The sequence below is a fragment of the Oreochromis aureus genome, linkage group 23 (assembly GCF_013358895.1).
Source record: "Oreochromis aureus strain Israel breed Guangdong linkage group 23, ZZ_aureus, whole genome shotgun sequence".
Lineage (NCBI taxonomy): Eukaryota > Metazoa > Chordata > Actinopteri > Cichliformes > Cichlidae > Oreochromis > Oreochromis aureus.
In genome coordinates, this window is record NC_052963.1 from 10,892,676 (window position 1) to 10,906,643 (window position 13,968).

Below are 13,968 nucleotides of genomic sequence, written 5' to 3' on the forward strand. Positions count from 1 at the left end.
AGCTTGATGGAAGATAGCAACGGTGTTGTCCATCACTCTGCACGCTGCGACTGCATCTGCTACAGATTAGTGCACCAAACAGGAAACTCATACTCTGCTGAAAGCAGATAATTCATCAGACCTTTATCTTAGTTTTTTTCTGCTGATAGAGTCACTTTATTCATCACCTCTCACATGCTTGTTGTGTAAGAGGAAAAGCTGAAGACACCGGGGGAGAGAGGAAAGGCAGGCCACAATTTGAAGTTCTGAAGTGATGTGGTAAAAGCACTGCATTCAGTTCCTGTAATCCAAGACCTCAACCTCATATCTAACATGCACAACAGCTCAGTTTCGTCTGAGCCTCGGGGCTCTGTTCACCGACAGGCCGTTTTGGCATTTAGCTCCTACCTTATATTTCCCTTTGATGATAGCCTCAAACAATCGCTCCTTGGTGCCGTAGAAAGGCAGGCAGCCAGACAGCAGAATGAAGAGGATCACGCCACATCCCCACACATCTACCGGTTTGCCATAAGGCTCCCTTTTCACCACCTCTGGGGCCATGAAGTGGGGCGTGCCCACTCGACCTGAGGAAAGAGATAAATTTCATACGCTACACTGATAAAGTTTCAGGATGAATTTTTTTTTTTTTCATTTGAAACACATTTAAACAAGTCAGCCCTTTTTTAGGGCCCTGCTGCTTGGAGCCTATCTCACAACCCAATATGACAGAGTCAGAGTGGATAGCTCAGACAGTTTACATATTGTGATTCATCTAATGAGCATGTCTTTGGACTGTGGGAACAAACTAGGGCTGCTCGAGGAGACCCACACAGACATGCTTACTCATATCCAAAATACTGCCCAGTCATTTTGCTCAATCCAGCCTGAACCGCAAGCAGTGAAAACCTGTTTCTAATAATGTGGCAGTTTTTATTAAGTAGGATATTTTTAATGAAATGTTACCAAGAAACAAACAAATCTATTACATGTCATTATTATTAAGGTTGTGGACAGGATGTAGGCATGTGTGAGACATACAGTAAGGGGGGAAAAACCCGACCTTTAAAAGACACTATGGAGGTGACTGCACACGTAAGCATGATTAGTCTGCGTGAAGTCTGTTACCTCATTAAGAAGTCAGTGCACTTTGCTGTCATTTCTGCATAATTGGTAACCACAGGTGTGGGGGAAGACCTACACTTGTTTTGTGGGCCACCTGTAATCACGGAATGCAAAAAAAACCTTGAAAAGTGTTTCACTATACCTCCGGCTACTAAACCAGACTCTCCCAGCTGGATCGCCACTCCGAAGCCTCCGAGTTTCACTGGAGCAGAGTTCTCCTTTGAGGCCAGCAGCACACAGTGAGGCTGCAAAGGAATGAAAGACGCGTCAACACCGTGCAAATGAAGACGAGCTAATACTCGGTACAATTAGGGCCCGACTGATGCGGGACAGTCCCAGCAGACTTTAAAAATCACACTGACTTTTTTTTTTTTTTTTTTTTTAAATAAAAAGAGGCACAAGCACAGACACTGCAGAGCATTGCTTTGCTCTCTGTGCAAGATTCCATTATGTTCAAATGGTGGTTAGTGCAGCCTGGTTTCACTTGAGCTTGCACAAATCTGACAGTGCGTTCAAAAGGAGATGCGCACTTTTGTCTCACACTTTGTGTGTCACAGAGCTCGGTGTTGAATCCGACTCTAGCAGTGAGCAATGGAGAACTCTGGAGGTAATTCACAAAACTGAAGAGACCTTCTTTTTTTTTAACCCTCCAGTACGCTTTTTAGATTCTGGTTAATTCATTTATTTTAGAAACTTGGCAGGATACAGAGAGACACGTACAGCTCTAAGCATGTGCTAAAGAATGACTTACAGCAGGCATACAGGCTACAGGCCATTAACAGTCCTGAAGTGTAAAGCTAAGGCATGTCCCCGCCTAAACTTCCCTCTTTATTGTCATTGTACACGTACAACTACATTGTGGGTGCTCCACACCATATATATATATATATATATATATATATATAAAAAATATATATAAAAAATATAAAAATATATATAAAAAATATAAATAATAGACCGCAGGAATCGATAGAAAACATTAATATATATACCAAAAACAAATGCACACATTAGAGGACAAGTTGCAAAGTGAATGGAAGTAGCACAAAGAAAAAGACTGTATGTATTTAGACTAGTGTGAAAAAGGTGACGCCGAAGCGTCACCATGTAGTCACACAGGACTAATACTGCAGGTCAGAGGTGGGTAAGAAAATATTTGCCGAGTGCCGTGATAGCTGCTGCTAAATTACAACGGCTAGTTTATTAAGGAGAAGGACATTAAGCCAACCGCATTCACCGGCAGGCTTGTAAAAACTGCTTAATCAAAATTGTTATGACATTTTACTTAATATCTAATTCACTGGACAAACAGTGCAGCGACTCGCCAAGACCCAAAGCTTTCTGCAAAGAAAACTAATCAGCTGATGTCAGCGGCTGATGAGCTGCGAGGACGGTGTTGTGTGGCATGTTTTCCATCACGGGTTCTGTGTCAGTGGTAATAAAACTGCTTTCTGTCACATTTTCACATATTTATTCTTTTATAATAGTAAATCTGAGTTGCACACCTAATTTTTTAAAAGACAACAAATGAAATGATGGGTTTTACAGATGCAATTGCAAATTGGAAATAAAATGTGTTTAAAATGTTATCAAATGTTTGTTAAATGCAGTATTCTTCTCAATTATACATCTCACTGTCACACTTGTGACAGTAAAAAGACGTGTACAACCACAGTGAGTGTGAAAAGTGGTGGGCTCACTTCCTGTCTTCTTATTCTTTGCAAATCTTGTGGGGGGGGTGGAAGGAGAGAGAGAGCGAGAGAGAGAGAGAGAGGGCCGTCTCACATCTATGAGAGAGGAGAGGCTATGAAAGAGCTTTCCAGTAAAGACTGAAGACGAGCTGAGCAGAGCAGAAGCGGTGACACAGACAAGCCTGCAGGATAAATGACTTCAGAGGTGAAAACGGCAACAAGGCAGCCCTCAGCCAGGACTCGTTTCTTTTAACATGAAACAATTAAACTCAGCTTTATTCATTTAACTCAAGCTTTAACAGACTAATAATGGAGCAGCATTAGAAGTTGGATGGAGGAAAATACACGCAGGACTACTGTGAGCTCACACTCCTACACATTCACAGCTGTGCTGGATCTCCTACGGAAGGATTATTGATGGTGAGTGTTGTACCTTAATCCAAACATCTGTGTGTACGAGTCAGAGTGATTGTGAGCGCTTTTGCATCTGCAGCATGCACCCCTTGGCTCCGCTTTAACACCGTGGGACTGGAATTTATGCGTTAAACAGGCATAAAACTTTTAATTAGTCATGACTCCTGCTCCCACCCGTGAAAGCTAAATCACAGTGGAACTTTGAAAAAGCTGCAGTGTACGGAGCTTTTATTTTGTAGGTTGCCGCACCTTATTTTCAACACAAATTACTATAATTTCCACTTGATGGTGGAAAAGTCACAGATCATTACTTGTGTGACCTTAATCTACAACCTACGTATTACTCACCTCACTGTATATTACTCATAAAACACACAATTGCCGTTTCAGTCCGTGCACCTTGTTTTGCTGCACTTTTGACTGCAAGAGCTTCTTCGTATGTCTATTAAGTGAAAATAAGCTGACTCCCCCCCCCCTCTTTTTTCCCTTAGATCCTGATGTTTAAAACTTCTGAGCCACAATGAATACGACTTTCAGGCCGGTACTCCAAACCTCTGCAGTGTTCGACACCTCTCTCCCCATATCCACGTCATCCCTCCCAGGCTCCATGTCATCGGCTTCTCTTTCTCCTTTCTCCACCTCAAACTACTCAACGGTCACTTCAACCCCGATGCCTTGCTCATTTAATAATGAAAGCCTCCGTGTTCTGCAGGCGGTGCTCTACTCTCTTTTCTTCATCTTTGGACTTGTGGGTAACCTCTTTGCTCTGTGGGTCTTCCTGTTCCTACATTCGGGTCGAAACTCAGTGCGGGTGTTCCTCATCAACTGTGCAGTGGCTGATCTGATCTTCCTGGTATGCCTGCCCTTCAGGGTCTTCTTCCACATTAATGGAAACAAATGGGTACTGGGACCTGTGGCCTGCAAGATGGTGGGAAACTTATTTTACATGAACATGTACATGAGCATATTTCTACTCGGATTCATCAGCCTGGACAGGTACTTGAGGCTGAAGGGGAAGGGCAGAGCATGGAGACGCCTAAGGCTGAGGCTGTGGGGGCGAAGCAAGCCGTGGAGCTGGGTGGCATGTGGAGTTCTGTGGATTGCGTTCCTGGTGGGTGTGATTCCCATGATTGCTGGAGCAGAGGATAAGGAACACAGCGATAAGTGCTTCCAGTACAAAACGCGACAAAAAGCCAACTGGAAAGCCTACATCAACGCAGGGCTGGTGGCAATGTTCTGGTTCATCTTCATCATCCTCGTGGTTTCCTATGCCAAGATTGCCTCCCGGCTGCAGCAGGTGTCACGGGACAAGCCGGACCTACCTAACGCACAGAGATACAGGCGAACCGCACAGAAGTCCTTCTTTGTCCTCTTTCTCTTCACCATCTGCTTCGGGCCCTACCACGCCTTTCGCCCTTTCTACATCTCCTCCCAATTGAGCTCAAGCCTACCCTGTAACTATATGCAAATCATGGACTGGACCAATGAGGTGATGTTGTTATTCTCAGCCTTTAACAGTTGCTTGGATCCTGTCATGTACTTTCTGTTGTCGGGCTCGGTGCGCAAAGCTGCCCTCCAAGCACTTGGACGCAGACTTGGCCACCGGCTTCTCTTCCTGAATGACGTGACATCCAACAGCTCCACCATGGATTTCAGACGGCCGTCTGTCCCCGTGGTTCTACCTAACCTTGGTCTAAACACTCAGTCGCTCACCCCCAGAACCAGTATGTGTGTCATCAACTCTAACCTCCGCTGCACAAGAGTGACTACGCTTCCACCTACTGGCCAACAGTGATCACAGGAGGAAAAAAAATCGGAGCAAAGCATTTCTATTGACAGCTTCGGTTCTAACAAATTATGTCCTTGTACATTAACCACTGTCAGAGATGGATTTTGAACATTTTTCATTATTGGTTAAAGACAACAGATTTATGTCTGAAGACATGTACTACAGCATCAGCCATGTCTTTAAAAATGTAAATTTCTTAAAAGATTAATGATGATATGAAATGTGTGTGCGTGTGTGTGTGTGTGTGTGTGTGTGTGTGTGTGAGTGAATGTCAAGAATTTTCAGTATTAAAAAACAAAAAAACTTTTATGGAGAAAAATAAATTGCAGACTTTAATAGAGAACTAACTTTTCTCTGTTCACACTCTATCAGCACAGAGCACATTATATTGGCATACCTATACTGTTACAGTGGTGGATCCTTTTTCTAACAACAACCAGTGTTTCAAACAATGAGGTCAGAGTATGTAGGAGTAATCCCTCTCAGCCAGAAGCTCAGGCTTCCTATTGCTTTAAATGCTTTGACTGTGGATCTTAACTCTGGATCCAGTGAAAGAAAAAATAATATTATTTTATTTATTAAGTGTGAATCATGCAGATTAACCCAGTGAGTCTGCTCATGTAGGATAATAGTTTATTTACCCCAAATTTGTTTTAATAGTGAAGAAAAAAAAAGTTGCTGGAATGGACGATAATCTATTTCCTCCTTTAAGCCTTTTGCTTTGCTTGAGCTCTGGAGCTCCATAGTCTCCTCTTACAAGAAGCAACCAAAACAAAGAAAGATAAAGTAAGAAAATTGATATTAAAACTCAATGTAAGAGGGGGAGGGGGGCAAACACACACATAAGCAGCTGCAACAGGCTGCCACTCACTCAACACGACACCATGGTAATGGGAGATCTTCTGCTTGTGGAGGGCAGCCAATCAGAAGAAAGTTGGCCCAAAGGTTGTTTTTTCTCCTTTACACCCCCCCCAGCTTTGACCCACCATGATGATCAGCGCTTGCACTGGTTCTGCTGCTGACACCTTTGAGCCCTGTGTGGTCAAATGGCTCAGATGGGATCAAGGGCCTGGTTCAGCACTGCTCCATATGGCCTAGTAGTGTCGGACACCTGTGTTTGAGGGTTAATCCTGTTGGAAATACTGGGGGATTCTGATGTGGCTCTAGGAATGCCTAATAAATCCACACAGCTGATTTATATATAGCCGTAGATCCCCAAGTATTTAAGTAAATATATTTCTAAAGGTGACATCTGGTCAAAACGTCACCTATACTGCACCTTTAGAAATGTATTTACTTACAACTGGTGACATGTTCAATATTTATTTTACCGCTGTCTGCTACACTAGCACCGACTCTTGCTGAGGTGTTGGTTTGCCAAACGGAAAAAAAAAGAGACCTCATGGTGGTTTATTCTAAAAACCACAGAGTCACTAAACTTAATATTAAAAGCGGAAGTCGAGGGAAAATTTCGGGTAAAGCGTGGGTCGCTTTCAGCATTTGTCTTCCCACAAGCAGTGAAGACAGCATCTTCACAGGAAGGCAGTAACACTGCGCAGTATACATTTCTGGTGTGATAAATATATTTAACAGGTTGTCCTTTGCGAGTCACGGAACATGTTCTGTGGTTTCACTAGCTTGACTGCGCGAGAGCTCACCTTTACATCACGGTGAATCACATTGTTGTCATGGCAGTATCGAAGTGCCTCCAGAATCTGCCTCATGTAGTGGCTGGAGGGACAGAAAGCAGAAACAGAAGGGGGGCATCATTTAGAGCGTGCACAGAGATGTTGTGTATTTCAGGCTTTATTAATATTTGAAAATGTGAAGCCCACACTTCACAGACTGTGTCCCCTACCTGGCCACTGCTTCGCTGTACACAAACCCAGCATCAGCTCGCTTCACGATTTCAAAACACAGGTCCGCACCATCCATACTAGTAAAAAGGAAGAAGGGTTTAGGGTGGGTATGAAATAATCTGTTTAGCAATGAGTAAGCTGAGAACTCTTTATTAGTATAGATTTAGTAGATTTGGTTTAGATTCAGGCTAAATTTGAATCATTTCAATAATCAGATGAAAGCCAAAATAAATAACAGCTAACACAATAAATTATTTTTCCTTCAAACAGTTCTCATGTATAGTGCTGTAAAAAGTATTTGCCTCCTCCCTGATTTCGTTTTTGCATATTTGTCACACTTAACATTTCAGATCATCAAACAAATTTTAATATTAGCCAAAGAAAACCCAAGTAAATCCAGAATGCAGTTGGCCCTGTGTGAGAAAGTATACTGATGAGTGGCTGTGCCACCCTTGGTAGCAAGAACTGAAAGTGTAACTGACAGTGAGTCTTTCACATGACTGTGGAGGAATTCTGGCCCACTCTTCTTTATAGAGGTGTTTTAATTCAGTCACACTGGAGGGTTTTCAAGTATGAACAGGCTGTTTAAGGTCATGCCATCAGATTTAAGTCTGGACTTTGCCAAGGCCACTCCAAAACCTTTGTTTTTTTTCTAATAAGCCAATCAGAGGTGGACTTGCAGCTGTGTTTTGGATCTGCTTCATCATAATTAAAAGCGCTCTTGAGCTTCACGACATGAACTGATGGCCGTACATTCTCCTTCAGGACTTTGCAGTAGAGAGCAGAGTTCATGGTTCCATCAATCACAGCAGCAACACAGCCCCAGAGCATCACACTACCACCACCATGTTTGCCTGTTGCTATGATGATCTTTTTATAAAATGTTGTTAGTTTTACGTCAGATGTAACAGGACTCAACCCTTGTGTTCTTTAGATGTTATTCTGGGGTCTTTAGTAACCTCGATGAGTTGTGGATGCGCTCTTGGAGTCATGTTGGGAAGTTGGGACGTTTTCTCTATTTATGGATAATGCCTCCCACCCTGGTTCACTGGAGTCCCAAAGCCTTAGAAATGGCTTTGTAACCCTTTCCAGACTGATAAATGTCAGTGACTTTGTGTCTCAGCTGTGTCTTTAGATCGTTGAATGATGCTTTTTGAGAGATTTTTTTAAAATCCTACTTTATTTTGTAAGACAAGTTCTATTTAAATGATGTCTGGCAGTAATCAGGTCTTGGTGTGAGTACTGAAACTAAATTCCAAAAACGAAGGTTATCACAGTTCATTCATGATTTAACAAGGGAGGCAATTACTTTTTCACAGGGGCCCAAGTAGGTTTACATAGCTTTTCTTTTCCCCATTAAATTAAATTATTTGTTTGAAACATGCAAGTGTGAAAATATGCAAAAATTTAAGGAATCAGGAAAGGCGCAAACTTGTTTTTCACAGCACTGTACACTACTATACTTATGATTACATATTGCGCTGGCATAGCAATCTCTTCAAATATCACACTTTTTTTTTTTCCCGTTTTCTCGTCAAAGAAACCAAGAAGTCTGAAACCACAAAAACAAGGGGGTGTGAAATTACCAGTAACAGCCATCTGCCTAGTGCTGATAAAATTAGTTGGTAGCCGTTTGCCTAGTGTGGTGGTGACGGTAGTTTATAAGAGAAAAGCTGCCATACATAAAACATACAAAATCCAAACCTAAAATTGGATGGGAATGTGAACAGTGTTCACAACACACTTACAATTCAAAGACCATGTAGAGCATGCCATCGGAGCTGTAAGTCTCCAGCAGCTCCACGATGTGGGGGTGTTTCAGCATGTGGCAGATGCTCGCCTCTCGCTTCAGATCTGTGAGGAAGAAATTCAACATGGGCTATGGTGAGACACATCGAACACTTAGATTTCATCCAGTCTAATTATACTTCCAGGTTGTGAGGGAAAGTGCTAATATTTAAATGTATGCCAAGAGTCGTGTTACTGCTTCGCAGACTTCAAAGTAAACCTAAAACGCTTTTCCTTATTTTCTGACATCTATTTACAGCTCCAGTGCTGGATGCCTATACTTAAAATGAAAAAAGTTTCAAATGAAGCTGACAGCATATATGCAAGTGAGTCTTCAGACTGCTCTAAAAGGTCTTTTTTCCCCCCGGCTCTTAGCTCTAGGTGATGTCAGTGGGAGTGGATTGGATCCCCAATATCATCATCTCATGCACAAGGTTCAGCTTGTGAGCACGGCTGCCCGCCCACAGACCTTCTGTTTGTGAGACGCATCCAATTAAAGGGAGGAGAGGAAAGCTAAAGGAGCTAAAACAGAGGTTGACTGAGGAGCTGCAGGATAAAAGGAAAAAAGTTTATTTTCAACTGAATCAGGCGAAGTTGCCCTGTTAAGAGTCCAACAATTTAAACACAGAGTTGGAAATAAGCATAAAAAGTTTGCTTATACAAAAACTGAAGCTTTTCATTCAGGTATTGTGAACTTTCAATATCAGATTAGCTTTTATTGTGTCCTGGGAGAAATTAACCTTGGACAAGCGAGGGAAACACATCATGTAAAATAACAGATAGATGCAAACATTAGTTTACCATTTTACCAATTATGGCACTAAAGAAATTATACCTATTTAATTTACAGTTTGGTATCCCGTACCTTTTTCATGAAGGCATTATAAAGCATGTGATTTTTGGTCCTAGTAATGTTCAGGTCCTGCTTTATCAGTGATATCTCCTGGAGGGAAGATGAGGGGAGTATCCCGACTATCTTTCCGCCTATTGATGGACTTTATGCACTCAGTACTACAGGATCAATTTTCCTTCAACCTAAAAGGTTTGCATTGTGAAACACGTCTCCCTCTATACTATACTCACCCTATAAAACATTTAGATCCTTTATGTTTAAATGCAGGAAACGACAGAGAAACATAGAAATACCTGACCGTTCTTTTCATACCTCAGCAGACTGCCTGCCACATGACTAACTCAACACTAGGGGGAGCTGCAGAGCATTTAATTTACCAGGTATCCTCTTCTTCATATATAGACTACAGACTAACTGATCAACAAGCTGGTCTGTACCAGAAGGAATGCACATCTGGATCACTCTCATCAACATCATGACTAATCCAGATCTGCAGAAACAATTGCAACATGACTGTGGGGATTTCTCATGTTTTGACTGCCTGGATGGAAAACACGCCTACGATTAGAGGACAGACTTCTCTCTTGCGAGAAGAGCAAAGACACGTTGTCTAATAGACTGACAGACAACTGGCAGGACATGAGGTAACGACAGAGACTGCTGAGGCAAGCTGACAGACATAATGTGCTGCTGTTGGGCTTCTCAGTCCATAAAAAGCTCATTTACACACTCCGCTCCCCATCTGTAAGTCTACTGATCTTTGTGTGTGTGCTCTCTTTGTGTCGTGACAGACCGCTATCATTATGCAATACAGAGGACCGACAGAGTCCCCACTACAGAGCCCCCTATTCTGCTTTCCCTTTTCTTCCATCATTTCCTCCTTCTCTCCCTTTTCACACCGATCCCTCGCCCGTCTCATCGAGTAGCCATTCTTGAACTTAACAATGCTGCCCACTGTCCAACGAGGAAACGACTGAGAGGCCTGGAACGCTCTGAATGAAGCTGATGCCGTCCACTGGGCCTTTTCCAAAGCAGGCCTCGGTTAGCCTTTGTCATGTCATGCTAATAAATTTCCCTTTGAAGATTGCAGGACCATGTTGCCACACCATCTCCTGATATTCTAACTATCATATAAAACTAATGTACAGAAATCACACTGAGAAGTCATTTAGGCTTGCCCATTCCCCAGTGTTACTTTGTCTTCACTTTTGATAAATGACTTTTTCAATATTTAACATGTTTAACAAATAATACTGCAAATTGAACTACTGTATTTTCCCCCCAACAATTCAATACCTGTAAGTCTTTAAGGTCATTGCGAGCCATCTACATTCATCTTTTGCTCAATACTCCAGACTCTTAATTATTGTATTCATCTTTTATTCATCCCAACTCTCTCACGTGTTTCGCACAGAAATACATTTGTATAGAAATCCAAATATTTGTTCCGTTAGCTCGAAGCTCAGCCCAGCCTGCAGCTCTGTCTCCTTTTCACTCGGATTTATGCTGACACAGAGTCTTTCTTAATAAGCTAAGGTACGTGGTCTCATGAAATCACTCTGGCTGCACTCCAGTTTTTCACATTGCCACTCCAAGTGGCCGACTTGCAGATTTTCAGTCATAAGTTTAAAAAAAAAATGCTTAGGTTTACCAAATTTAAGGTGAAACTTTCACTGTGATCGACTCTTTGGGGTTTCACCTTAGCCTGATTGGTTTTCTTGTAGGGCGCTTGGTCCCATGATCCAAACAAATGTTTATATAATTTGTTTTATATGGTAACCCACATAGACAAATTGAGGCAAATGTATAACCCTCATCCTCACACTGATTACAACTGATAATCACCAGGACTGTAAAAGCCTGAATATTTATAGCAATGCAATGATCAATTAACTAATTAACAGAGTGACAAAATTACTCTGCAAAGCTTGAATAATGCATTAACAGTTCAAGTCTAATCAAGCAAAAACACCAGAAAACTCTGGAATTGTATAACATTTGACAGACTGCATGATTACAAAAAAAAAAAAAAAAAAAAAAAAAAAGGTTGAGGTGCGCCCATGAAAAACTTCAAATCTTCTCTATCAGTGCTAAACACCTGATTCTGCTACTGTGTTTTTTGCTGCCATTTATTGCGTTGGATGTCTGAAGTCTGAAGAAACAAGGCATGCTGCCATTTTAACAATTTCTTTATTTAACAATATTATTTTTATTATTTGTATTTATTTTTATGCTGGTCCTCCGCTCACACACTGCTGTGGGATGCGTCCCATTCTCCAACAGTGTCATCAGGACGGCAGGCGGGCCTTTCCATCCTCTGCACTCCCAAATCCCCAATCCTGGAAGCAATCTCTGATAAAACCCCGCTCTGTGAGGGTGAGCGTTGTCATCTTTGAGGATTCAGACCAGATTTGTTTTTTCATGGGCGCAACCCACAAACTCAACTCTGCTGCTCAACCCACAAATGCGTTTTTCTTACAAATGTAGCACCATTTAAGGCCAAACAAACAGGCTTTCCAATGGTACGGCACTTTTTAACAGAATAAAAAAAAAGGACGCCTTTTCTAAATGTGCTTTAAATGATTTTATACTCTGAAGCCGTTTTAAATTGTTATTGATACCGACGTCATCTAACAGTATTAACCACCCACAGCCCTTAAAACCCTCCCCTCAATATCTGCTACGGATTCGATCTCTTGCTGCCTAGCACAGCAAATCCCCACATTTGTGAAATGAGCTGCTCTCCGTTTATCGCAATATGAAAAAGCATACAATGTAATACTGTTGGCATTCCTAGAAATGCATCACGTGACACCAGAGCCTCTGTAACAAGTCATACACCAAAGCCCCAACCCTTCACTTATTGGAAGAACTCTACATCTTCATCATCACATTTGGAAGTCTGCTCATTTTTGTGCCATTCCTGGTGAAAGTGACCACATGGTGAAGCATGTGTGAAGTGACTCAAGAGATTTAAAAAATAAAAATAAAAAATGCTTTGAAATATTTCTGAGGTAAGAGAAACTCTTAAATGTGGGTGGTTTATATTTTCAGATGAATACAATTAGCACAAAAATAACCTGGGTGTAAGTTCTGGTTTGGGAAACCTTGGTGTAACACTCCAATTTTTCCTCTCTCTCCTCCCTCGGGTCATTTCCTTTTCCTGCTGTTATTGGCTGCCAGAATAATCTCTGGCTGGGGCATCACAGATGGCCCATAGTGAATGCCAATACTACCACCAACACACACACACCTGTGAATTTTGTCTCAATCCCTCACTCCCTACCCTGACACACACACACACACACACACACAGCATGACAAAACCCAAACCCACATGGTGAGACAAGGCATGCATGCAGCATTTCACAAAATGTGAGCCTATCACACCCTGCACCAACACACGACACATGCAGTTCCAAGATATTACTCATCTGTGTGCAGTGTATGCAACATTATAGCCTGTTTATTTATGTGTGAGAGACCATTATGCACTCTGAGTGCCACAGTGTTTGATGTCTGAGCCAATCTGTATTTGCAGTTTAATCCCAATATTTGTTTTAACCCACAAGGACCGGGGGTCCCATTACACAGAACACAGCTCTTCTAGGTCTGTTAAAGAGTGCGGTTCCTTGAGTAATCTCTATAGCGACGCTCTCTTGCCCTGGTTATGTTAACCCCTTCCATCTGGTGCTTTACGTGAAAAACCAACACGTGAGCTGCCAGCCACAGATCAATCCAGGTCTGCTGTGCTTCTCACCTTCTGTGCTGAGGCCAGGGCTGGAGGTAAAGCTGGCCACATCAACAATCTTTACAGCAAACTGCTGGCCGGTGTCCCTGTTGATGCAGCGCCTCACCACACTGAAGGGACCCCTGCAATACAAAAAGGTTTAGAGTTAGTCCCAGATACCTACAGACACAAACACAAGCCTCTGTATGCATTTCTTTCATTCACATCATGACTCCTGAGTTCAGTGAGCGCCTGCCATAAACCCATGTACACATAATGATGGGCACACACTAGTCTTGGGCAGTGGGCAGACATAGTGTTGTTTCTGGGAATATTCTGGATTTACAGTGGGTGGTTAGCTACGCTTCTGAGTCTCCATGCTCGTGCCAGTGGGAATTACAGAGCGGTGTGGTGCAGCGCAGCTGTAAAAGCTAAAATAAAAGCTTTATTATAGAGACCTGTGCTAGGGAGACCTACCCTACACAGTTTATTTTGGGGGAAAGGAGGTGGCAGATATTGCAAATTTGTGTTTCCTCTTATAGCTGCTTTGGAGCTTGACATGTGCAGTGAGGCAGGATTTCCTGATTTGAGCAGCATTTCTTGAGATTTTCAAGTTAATATGAAAAAAGTAGTAAAAAAAAAAAAAAAAAAAAAAAAAAAAAATGCGGGGCAAAATTTAGATTTCAAATGACAAATTTGTTCACTCAACAATCCACCTACATACGCGTTAAGCCTCTACAGAA

The 13,968-nt window shown here is 42.1% G+C and overlaps 2 protein-coding genes across 4 annotated transcripts in view; one reads left to right on the forward strand and one right to left on the reverse strand.

Moving 5' to 3' along the window:
* LOC116328893 (probable G-protein coupled receptor 34) overlaps positions 1-5,339 on the forward strand; it is a 36,669-nt gene extending 31,330 nt beyond the window's left edge. Inside the window, exons 2-4 of one of the 2 annotated variants that reach the window (XM_039606398.1) lie at positions 2,847-2,997; positions 3,086-3,212; positions 3,698-5,339. In XM_039606398.1, coding sequence (XP_039462332.1) covers positions 3,727-5,001 — 1,275 coding nt within the window. In that variant the 5' untranslated portion in view covers positions 2,847-2,997; positions 3,086-3,212; positions 3,698-3,726 and the 3' untranslated portion in view covers positions 5,002-5,339. The remainder of the gene's footprint in view (positions 1-2,846; positions 2,998-3,085; positions 3,213-3,697) is intronic. The other variant, XM_039606399.1, reaches the window with a different exon arrangement.
* LOC116328892 (peripheral plasma membrane protein CASK) overlaps positions 1-13,968 on the reverse strand; it is a 52,374-nt gene that overhangs the window by 19,252 nt on the left and 19,154 nt on the right. For both annotated transcript variants that reach the window (XM_031750789.2, XM_031750790.2), the window contains exons 2-7: positions 13,256-13,368; positions 8,603-8,708; positions 6,854-6,931; positions 6,654-6,726; positions 1,244-1,346; positions 388-563 (exon numbers count right to left, since the gene is read on the reverse strand). In XM_031750789.2, coding sequence (XP_031606649.1) covers positions 388-563; positions 1,244-1,346; positions 6,654-6,726; positions 6,854-6,931; positions 8,603-8,708; positions 13,256-13,368 — 649 coding nt within the window. The remainder of the gene's footprint in view (positions 1-387; positions 564-1,243; positions 1,347-6,653; positions 6,727-6,853; positions 6,932-8,602; positions 8,709-13,255; positions 13,369-13,968) is intronic.